The sequence below is a fragment of the Oncorhynchus tshawytscha genome, linkage group LG04 (genome assembly GCF_018296145.1).
Source record: "Oncorhynchus tshawytscha isolate Ot180627B linkage group LG04, Otsh_v2.0, whole genome shotgun sequence".
NCBI lineage: Eukaryota > Metazoa > Chordata > Actinopteri > Salmoniformes > Salmonidae > Oncorhynchus > Oncorhynchus tshawytscha.
This window is the reverse complement of record NC_056432.1, coordinates 33,566,231-33,577,081: the sequence shown is the minus strand read 5'-3', so window position 1 is coordinate 33,577,081 and position 10,851 is coordinate 33,566,231. Positions and strand designations below refer to the sequence as shown.

At 42.5% G+C, this 10,851-nt stretch overlaps 1 protein-coding gene across 1 annotated transcript; it reads left to right on the top strand.

The window, feature by feature from the left end:
• The first annotated feature begins 1,759 nt into the window (after positions 1 to 1,759).
• On the top strand, positions 1,760 to 8,674 carry LOC112248595 (platelet glycoprotein Ib beta chain). Its single transcript, XM_024417751.2, has 2 exons — positions 1,760 to 1,861; positions 7,488 to 8,674. Exon 2 carries the CDS (start codon positions 7,502 to 7,504, stop codon positions 8,156 to 8,158), a length of 657 nt encoding a protein of 218 aa, XP_024273519.1. The 5' UTR covers positions 1,760 to 1,861; positions 7,488 to 7,501; the 3' UTR covers positions 8,159 to 8,674.
• The last annotated feature ends 2,177 nt before the right edge of the window (positions 8,675 to 10,851 follow it).

Here is a 10,851-nt window from a genome sequence, read left to right as displayed (position 1 = left end):
AGGCATTATAGTCAAGAGTTTCACAGAACAAAGGAACTTCTAATACATCACAGAACTTGAGAACTGAACAATATCCATGTTTTGGAATGTGGGAACGGTCAGTGGAAAATTCAGCTACGACCTGTCCATTTTGTTTTATGATTGTGACCTCAGGACAGCCACATTACCATAACTCTGTTTATACAGGAGCCTCCGTTCTGAAGCTTGCATCTAATTATTGTATAAAATGAATGAGTAAAGATAACTAATTGTGTAATGTGATTTTAAAATTGTATTTCTGTTTAAAGTTTCACTAAGTCATTGGCCCGCCCCCATGAGCACAGACATCGATCTGGCGTCATGGAAAGCTTTTCCACAGTCCGAATAAAAACCCCACCTGGAGAAGCCCACTTTCGACCATGTTGTACCTCGATTACCGAGAGGGCTAAGGTTTGAGTAGAGACCATGCGTACCTTCAGTATAAGCTAAGGTTGTAATGGTTGTTAAACTCTGAGACTATCGATACCGACAGAATAAGAGCAAATCTTCCATACTAATTTCTAGTCTGCAGCTAGAATATATGTCGACTGAATGCGAAGACCGACAACCACCGAAACATTTATTCTATGAGAACATGAATATGTTGTACCTCGGTAATCGAGGTACAACATGGTCGAAAGTGGGCTTCTCCAGGTGGGGTTTTTATTCGGACCTCTGGGCCTCTGAAGTATTCATTCCAACAACGAAAGACTTCATGGGAGAGAGAAGTTCAGATGAACTTTCCAGCAGAAAGACGATTCCAACAGAGATCATGACGACATACTGAGCGTAAATCTATATTGATTGCAATTATTCCCGAATGAGTGAGCGTTCATGTACAAAGGATTAGCATTTAAATTATTATAATTATCAACTGTGTAGTGACTTTTGTCTTTCGCGCACTTCTCAGTCCCTTTGTCTACCAAGCCGTCATACCGGTTTAGCCCACTAGGGCACATCCCCTATCATTTCCTTGTAACCATGCCTACTGTTTCTTTGTTATGCATTTCTGTGATTATTTAGTTAATAAATAAATGATTAAGACAATTGATGTATGAATGATTCATAGCAAACACTGGGTTCGTGCAGATAACCAACAATTTACGACGTTTGGAATGAGACTAACGTGAGGTAAAGAATAATTCATTAATTAGGAGACTAATTGATCAGATATTAAAATATCTGAAGAGTTATATTCGGAAAATTAAAACTTTGTAATCTGAAGATTTTCCTGGGTGCCCTGAGTTCCTAGTTAATTACATTTACATCATTAGTTTAATCACGTAATAATAATTACAGAGAATTGATTTGATAAAATAACAGTCTTCAACTTAATAATGCCAAAGACACAACACACCTGTAGCTGAATAAAGCACTGAGTCACAATTTATCTCCTTGGACCTCACTACCCCTCTGGCCCACAGTGTCAGCTCTATCACTAACTCAACTGACTGTATGGAGCTGAATGATGGGAAGGGCCTTGCTGCAGCTATAGTATAGTAACTGTGGGAGATGGTGAACCCTACGAGCCGCTGTAGGGACAGTTTACCCTGGGTTGTACCAAGAGAGAAGGAAGTATTAACTGTATACATAAATCCCCCTGAAACTTACATCTGGCCTCCCAGACAGGAGCCTCTGTGGTCAGTAAATAAGGAATAAAAATGCTGCTGGCATCAAATAGACATGTCCTTCCTGTGTCCCATCAGAAGAGCGTGTGTGCGTGCATGTGAGTGTCAGGGTGCTTTATCAGTGCAAGCCAGCTGTGACTTTATACACGCTCATGCCTCTGAGTGACTTAGTAGCACAGTCTCACCAACCACTCCTGCCACGAACACACGCAAAGGTAAGTCACCATCTCCTAACCATAACAAGACCATTACACCTTTCAGTGTGACCATAACTTTACTGTTTTATTAGGCTGTCTCAGTGTATGATTGGAGAATGGTCTCAGACGTCTGAACAACCTGTCAAAGAGAAGTTTTTCTTCCAGCGGTAGTTGTAGAGAACTACTGTGGTGTATAACTGAACTGGGTAACACTTCATTTTAAAGGGTCCTTATTACAGTGTAATTACATATGTAATTACACTAACAAGTATTGTAATTGTAATAATTCATAGTTACACTTTAATAACATGTAAACGGGTGGCAATTGCAGTCTGTAATTACCGGGTTGTAACAATGAATGCTTCTTACTGTGCTTGTTACAAATGTTAAAGATTCCGATAGCATCTCAACGCACCATATTTCACCCTGCACAAACCACATGATAAGTGTTAGCCAATTGAAAACCGACCACCTCATTGAGACAACTCTCCAATAAAGATCTGGAGTCTGAATCCCAGGCCCAATGGCAAAAACGGGTTTACAAACGGTTCACGTCAAAAAATACTCTCAATTGTTAAATAATGGGTCAATAAGCACAAATTAAACCATTTTAGACACGTTACATTGTAAGTCTAATAAGCTTGTTTGAATAACGGTTTCAGTGGCAATTTTAGCATGTAAATGTTGGTGGGGCAACAGAAAAAAATTATGGGATGCATGCCAGCAAAGCCACAACACAACACTAAACAATACATTAATTGCACTATACACTGCGACAGCTGAACCTTGTCCGGCAGCGAAACAGTTAATTCAGCCTCATTTTCTGCCTTATAAAAAAACATAGCTGATACGGCTTACTTGCTTGAACAAATGTGGTTTCTACTGACAATTGAGATGTACAAACTATGCATAAGGGGACGACAAGCGGATAAAAGGCTATCCGTAATTTTGATTAAGACATCAATGAGCGAGCTAGGACAGACGTAGTCATAACTATTTGTTCAGCACTTTTGACATGTACAGCGATAGAATTCAGAACATGGGCCATTTTTACATTGTTCTCCCTGTACACCAAGTCAGAACCGTGGAATAAATAAAGAGGGCATATAAGCAGAGAATGAAAGCTTTTACAATATTCTATGATTACATTTCTCAAAAACAGGTTACAGGCTACATGTGCACCACCAAGTCAGAACAGTAGGCAAAATTAGGTGAAAATAGACCAAATTATTAGGGTGAGGCACATGGGCTACCAACAGCTTACTACACAACATACACTTTGTATTACTTTCTTAGCTACAGTATACATATCTCCCTGGCATATTACATCATTTATGCAGCAGCATACAATACATTTTTGGACTCGCCACTCATTGTTGAATTTGCGATTTCCAACTTGTCTCATGTTTATGTCCAATGGCCGATGAGCACATACACGTTTTTATCTATAATTTCTCTTAATTATTTATCTTCATATGACAAGGATTAAAAATTATTTTCCAGTAGATTGTCGACTTCATTCATGATAATGACTGCTAGCTAAGATTTTGAAAGTATGATCAGTCCAATCAAAGCTACCGTAGATATAATGTGATTTGACATCATTTTATCTGTGGCCAGTGACCTTGAGCCTTCTTGGATGGCCAATTCTAACGTAGCTCTATGGCAGCACCCAAGGGGATTGCATTTTCTAAATCTACCATTAGACTTGGCGGTGACGTAGTATCCCCATGAGTGACAGAACACTGAGCCAATCACGGCGCAACACTCCATATTTTCTGCTGGCTTGCCCCGCTACCACAGAAGCACTGAGCTAGGCTGAAACACTTCCATTTTGGAGCTGCCTTACTCAAGAAAACAAAAAGGAGACCATGTTTGCAAGCGGCTTTATTAACTCAATTATATATATTTTTTCTGCATTGTTTGCAAACTGATATGTGACACATATTAATGGAAAAATAACATGCAAAACAGGCAAGCCCATTTGTTTTTTAGAAACATTTGGGGCAGAGCCCCACCTGCGTCGCCACTGAATGGTTTATAAATGCACTTAAAATGGTCATAAGACCATAATGTAACCTTGCAAGGGTTTCACTGTTGAGGAACATTCTCACTTTTGGATGGAATGCATTGGTGCAATTATTTATTTATCCAAGAATTAAGGCGTCATGTCAAGATCTGCCCATCTGCTCAACACACTCGAAATAAAGAAGACCTCAAACCTCCCCTCAGGAGTTGACGCTGACATCATGTAACAGTGAGCAAAGAACAGGCGGAGAAGGTCAGTTTGCGAAATCCAGACACGATTGCTGAGAAAGTGGTGTAGGTCAAAAACGTCATCGCGGGAATGAGAAAGTTGGTTTTCCATGCAATTTGTTTAGCCTTTTTTGATATTTCAATTTAGCATAGTAGGTAGTTAGTAGGTAGTTATTTAGGTATCCCTGTACCCCAAGGGTATTACCTGCACGAAAGCACCAGCTGTTATGGATGACTGTGTGGTAACGCTCTCGGTAGCCAATGTGAGCAAGACCTTTAAACAGGTCAACATTCACAAAACCGCGGGGCCAGATGGATTACCAGGACTTGGACTCAAAGCATGCGTGGACCAACTGGCAAGTGTCTTCACTGACATTTTCAACCTCTCCCTGACTGAGTCTGTAATACCTACATGTTTCCAGCAGACCACTATAGTCCCTGTGCCCAGGGAAGCGGAGGTAACCTGCCTAAATGATTACCGCCCCTGTAGCACTCATGTCTGTAGCCATGAAGTGCTTTGAAAGGCTGGTCATGGCTCACATCAAGAGCAGCCTCCCGGATACCCTAGACCCACACCAATTTGCATACCGCCCCAACAGATCCACAGATGATGCAATCTCAATTGCACTCCACACTGCCCTTTCCCACCTGGACAAAAGGAACACCTACAGTATGTGAGAATGCTGTTCAATGACTACAGCTCAGCATTCAACACCATAGTGCCCACAAATCTCATCACTAAGCTAAGGACCCGGGGACTAAACACCTCCCCCTGCAACTGGATACTGGACTTCCTGACGGGCTGCCCCCCAGGTGGTAAGGGTAGGCAACAACACATCAGCCATGCTGATTCTTAACACTGGGGCTCCTCAGGGTTATGTACTTTCCCCTCCTGTACTCCCTGTTCACCCACGACTGCGTGGCCAAACACGACTCCAACACCATCATTAAGTTTGCTGACGACACAACAGTGATAGGCCTGATCACCGACAATGATGAGACAGCCTATAGGGAGGAGGTCAGAGAACCGGCAGTGTGGTACCAGGACAACAACCTCTTCCTCAATGTCAGCAAGACAAAGGAGCTGATCGTGGACTACAGGAAAAGGCGGGCTAAACTGCCCCCCATTAACATCAACGGGGCTGTAGTGGAGCGGGTCGAGAGTTTCTTGGTGTCCACATCACCAACGATCTATAATTGTCCAAACACACCAAGACAGTCGTGAAGAGGGCACGACAAAACCGTTTTCTCCTAAGGAGACTGAAAAGATTTGGCATGGGTCCCCAGATCCTCAAAAAGTTTTACAGCTGCACCATCGAGAGCATCCTGACCGGTTGCATCACTGCCTGGTGTGGTAACTGCTCGGCATCTGACCGTAAGGCACTACAGAGGGTAGTGCGTACGGCCCAGTACATCACTGGGGCCAAGCTTACTGCAATCCAGGACCTATAAAATAGGAGGTGTCAGAGGAAACCCCACATAATTGTCAGAGACTTCGGTCACCCAAGTCATAGACTGTTTTCTCTGCTACCGCACGGCAAGCGGTGCCGGAGCGCCAAGTCTTGGACCAAAAGGCTCCGTAACAGCTTCTACCCTCAAGCCATAAGACTGCTGAACAACTAATCAAATGCCCCCCCCCGCCCCTCCAATTGTTTTGTTCACTGCTGCTACTCGCTGTTTATTAACTATGCATAGTCACTTCAACCCTTCCTACATGTACAAATGACCTCTAACCTGTACCCCCGCACACTGACTCGGTACCAGTACCCCCTTTATATAGCCTTGTTATTGTTATGTTAATGTGTTACTTTTAATTATTTTTTACTTTAGTTTATTTGGTAAATATTTTCTTAACTCTTCTTGAACTGCACTGTTGGTTAAGGGCTGGTAAGTAACCATTTCACGCTAAGGTCTACACTTGTATTCGGCGCATGTGACAAAGTTTGATTTGATATGTAAGGTAAGAAATGTAAGGTATTTTACAATAAAGTTGACTAAAGTAGAAGCTCATCTTTTGTTTGTAGGTATTTTCACTTGGTAATGAGTAATAAGTCATTATATAGAACTTGCTCACAGGTAAGTATGAAGTTACACTTAACCTTAACCTTGTATTTATGCAGATATTACAGATATGTACTCTGTGGTGTATTACTGTGTTGATTTTCTGACTTGGATGGCGCTTTCAGAAGCTGATGAGTCGATTGTCAGAATGGGTGACATATTTTGTAGGTACAAAATAATTACAAGTACACCTCAAGATATACTTCATTTTAACTAGCTAAATCCTGTGTAACACCTTGTAATACATGCATAAGTACAATGTAATTACATGTACTCTGTGGTGTACTTGTGGGTTTAACCTCTCACTTGGATGGCAAGGAGGTTCAGATTTTGTTTCTTTATAATCTGGGATGACACCTGTATGGAAGAGCCCAGTCAGTGAGGTTGACCTATGTCTGATCTGTTTTTGTAAACTCAACCAAGTTAGCCCAGATGGTACAGTTTTTGGGAGAAAGTGCTAGCAACAACCTTGAGTGGAGATTTTGAAGAGTGGGCATTCATGGACAGGTAATTCGAGTCTTTTGAGTCTCCAACCGTTGTAGTCTCAGACACCCAGAGCCTTTGTCCACAGGGGGTTTACAACCTTGTGATAGTCAGTACTGAATCAGATGCAGCTGAGAAGAAACTAAACACTAAATTGGTGAATTTAGTGGAAACTTGCCCGTTTGTAACAGGCATGGTAATGAGCATTTGTTGTTACACCGCTGTAATTACAGACTGCAATTACCACCAGCTACATGTTGTTATTACAGTGTAACTACGAGTTATTACAATTAACTACAATACATGTTACAGTCTAATTACACGTGTAAGTGTAGTGTTACCCTGAATTGTTATTAAGCTCAAAGGTTAGATGTCATTTTCAAATCCTCAAAATATACATTACACAGTAGTAACTCGTTCTTCCGTTAATGGTTAGATGTTAGTTATGTTTATAATATTAGGTTAACACTAACTCCAACTTTAAATGTTACATGGAGATGGGCAGGGTGATCTGCCTGACCCTGCAACGCTGTCCCAAAATGTGAATCCTCGCTGTCCCTATTTTCTCACATTTTATTTAACAAGGGGACTATTCCAGTGTTGTTAATCATCACTTTTTTTCAAGAATTCAAACTAGCATCTTTGGCACCCGCTCTCCGGAAACATGTATTCCTTTGCGTGGCTATCTCCCTTGTTTGGAATGACATGTTCTCTTTTAATGACTGATTTCTCATACTAAAATGATATCTACATCCCTCACATGGCAGAGACGTCCACAAACATTAGTTGTAATTGTTTCCACTCCACCCTTTCAGTATGACATATCCTCTCTCACTCTCTCTAGAGTTGACAGTAAGGATGAGGGGGTTCCTGCCATGTGTGACCCCACTACTGGGTCTTCTCATCTTGTTGACCCCAGGGAGGGTTCAAGGGTCATCAAGCTGTCCCCTGTACTGCTCCTGTCATGGTGCTCAGGTAGACTGCAGCAGCCGTGCCCTCACCACCTCTTCCTTACCCTCCCGCTTCCCTCCTGCCACCACCGAGCTCCGTCTCCATGACAACCAGCTGACTACGCTCCCAAACAGCCTTCTGGACTTCCTCTCCTCCCTCCGCTCCGTGTCGCTCCATGGAAACCCCTGGGCCTGTGACTGTGGTGTGCTCTACCTGCGTGCCTGGCTGCTCCGACAACCTGCCAGCTACACCAGCCACAGCAACATCACCTGCAGTTCCCCTCCCCACCTGCGAGGGACGCTGGTGGTCTACCTGGCTGAGGAGGAGGTGCTGGAGTCCTGTCACTACTGGTACTGTGACTTGGCACTGGCCTCCCAGGTGTGTTTGTTTGTGTTTGTGGCGGTGCAGGCGGGGCTGCTGGCTGCTGTGGTCGTGTTCCTGAGGAGGTTTGAGAGCCTGTCCCGCGAGGCCCGGTGGACCACAGAGGAGAGCTTTGCTGGGGGGGAGGGGCTTACGAGTAATGAGTATAGTGAGTATGAGCCCATGAAGGAAAGCATCATCTGACGAGGGGATGGGAGGGAAGGGCCAGGTAGGCAAGGAGAGAAAAGAGGGAGAGGAGACACTTGAAGGGGACAAGCTGGTGAGCAATAAAATGACGGAGCCCTTTCAGGTCTGTGGTAAGAAAAGAATGAGGATGAGGAGAAAAGGGCTTGTTAGATTCACTGGAAACAGGAGATTCCAGAGAAACTCGCAGGACAAGAAATTAGGCTAAATCGAAGTGGTTCTGCATCTATTTTCAGAGACTTCTTGCAATGTGTTTGTTGGTTACATCAGTCAATAACACTGTTAGAATAATATATCATGCTATGAATCAATAGTACATAGAATATAACATTTAATTTACATTTAATAATGCTGTTTTGTGTCATTGTTTTAAAGCTGCTATTTATCATTTATTTAGATAGCAATAATAAAACAACCAATTGTAAATGGGTGCATTTTTAAAGGTTTCGGATGTATATATACTTAAACAAAAATATAAACGCGACATGCAACAATTTCAAAGATTTTACTGAGTTATAGTTCATAAAAGGTTAGGAATACAGATATGCATCTGTTGGTCACGGATACCTTTAAAAAAAGATCAGAAAACCAGTCAGTGTCTGGTGTGACCACCATTTGCCTCATGGAGCGCAACACATCTCCTCCGCATAGAGTTGATCCGGCTGTTGATTGTGTCCAGTAGCATGTTGTCCCACTCCTCTTCAATGGTTGTGAAAACTTTCTGGAAATTGGCGGTAACTGGAACATGCTGTTGTACACGTCGATCCAGAGCATCCCAAACTGGCTCAATGGTGCAATGTCTGGTGAGTATGCAGGCCAGGGAGGAACTGGAACATTTTCAGCTTCCAGGAATTGTGTACAGATCCTTGCGACATGGGGCCGTGCATTATCATACTGAAACATGGTGATGACGGCGGATGAAAGGCACGACAATGGGCCTCAGGATCTCATTAAGGTATTTCTGCATTCAAATTGGCATTGATAAAATGCAATTTTGTTCATTGTCCATAGTTTATGACTGCCCTTTCCATAACCCCACCGCCACTATAGGGCACTCTGTTTACAACGTTGACATTAGCAAATCGCTCGCCCACACAACACCATACGTGGTCTACGGTTGTGAGGCCGGTTGGACGTACTGCCAAAATCTCTAAAACAACATTGGAGATGGCTTATGGTAGAGAAATGAACATAACACTTTCTGGCAACAGCTCTGGTGGACTTTCCTCCAGTCAGCATACCAATTGCACGCTCCCGCAAAACTTGAGATTGTGTTGTGTTACAAAACTGCACATTTTAGAGTGGCCTTTTAATGTTTACAGCACAAGATGCATCTGTGTAATGATCATGCTTTTAATCAGCTTTTGATATTCCACACCTGTCAGGGGGATGGATTATCCTGGCAAAGGAGAAATGCTCACTAACAGGGATGTAAACAAATTTATGCCCAACGTTTGAGAGAAATAAGCTTTTTGTGTGTATGGAAAATTTCACTTATCTTTTATTTCAGCTCATGAAACATGGGACCAACACTTTACATGTTGCGATTATGTTTTTGTTCAGTGTAATTACAATATGATGGTGAATCAGCACAATTTATATTTACTTGTGAGCTTCAGTGGAAAATTAGCTAGCATAATGGTGAACACTTTTGAACTTCTCTATCAAACATATTTGAACATATACAGTGCCGGTCTAAAGTTTGGACACACCTACTCTTTCAAGGATTTTTCTTTATTTTTACTATTTTCTACATTGAAGAATAACAGTGATGACATCAAAACTATGAAATAACACATATGGGATCATGTAGTACCCAACAAAGTGTTAAACAAAATATATTTTAGATTTTAGATTTTTCAAAGTAGCCACCCTTTGCCTTGACAACAACTTTGCACACTCTTGACATTTTGTCAACCAGCTTCATGAGGAATGCTTTTCCAACAGTTTTGAAGGAGTTCTCACATAAGCTGAGCACTTGTTGGCTGCTTTTCCTTCACTCTGCCGTCCAACTCATCCGAAACCATCTCAATTGGGTTGAGGTCGGGTGATTGTGGAGGCCAGGTCATCTGATGCAGCACTTCATCACTCTCCTTCTTGGTCAAATAGCCCTTACACAGCCTGGAGGTGTGTTTTGGGTCATTGTCCTGCTGAAAAACAAACGATAGTGCAAACCAAATAGGGTGGCATATCACTGCAGAATGCTGTGCTATCCATGCTGGTTAAGTGTGCCTTGAATTCTAAACAAATCACTGACAGGGTCACCAGAAAAGCCACACCTTCACACCTCACACCATCACACCTCCTCCTCTATGCTTCACGGTGGGAACCACACATGTGGAGATCATCCGTTCACCTACTTTGCGTCTCATAAAGACACGGCAGTTGGACCCAAAAATCTCAAATTTGGACTCATCAGACGAAAGGAGAGATTTCCAGCAGTCTAATGTCCATTGCTCGTGTTTCTTGGCCCAAGCAAGTCTCTACTCTAAAAAGTTGATGTTGAGATGTGTCTGTTACTTGAACTCTGTGAAGCATTTATTTGGGCTGCAATCTGATGTGCAGTTAACTCTAATGAACTTATCCTCTGCAGCAGAGGTAACTCTGGGTCTTCCTTTCCTGTGGCGCTCCTCATGAGAGCCAGTTTCATCATAGCGCTTGATGGTTTTTACGACTGCACTTGAAGAAATGTT

What these genes read in the sequence shown, in the direction of transcription:
- LOC112248595 (XM_024417751.2), top strand. Translation starts at nt 7,502, where the DNA reads ATGAGGGGGTTCCTGCCATGTGTGACCCCACTACTGGGTCTTCTCATC.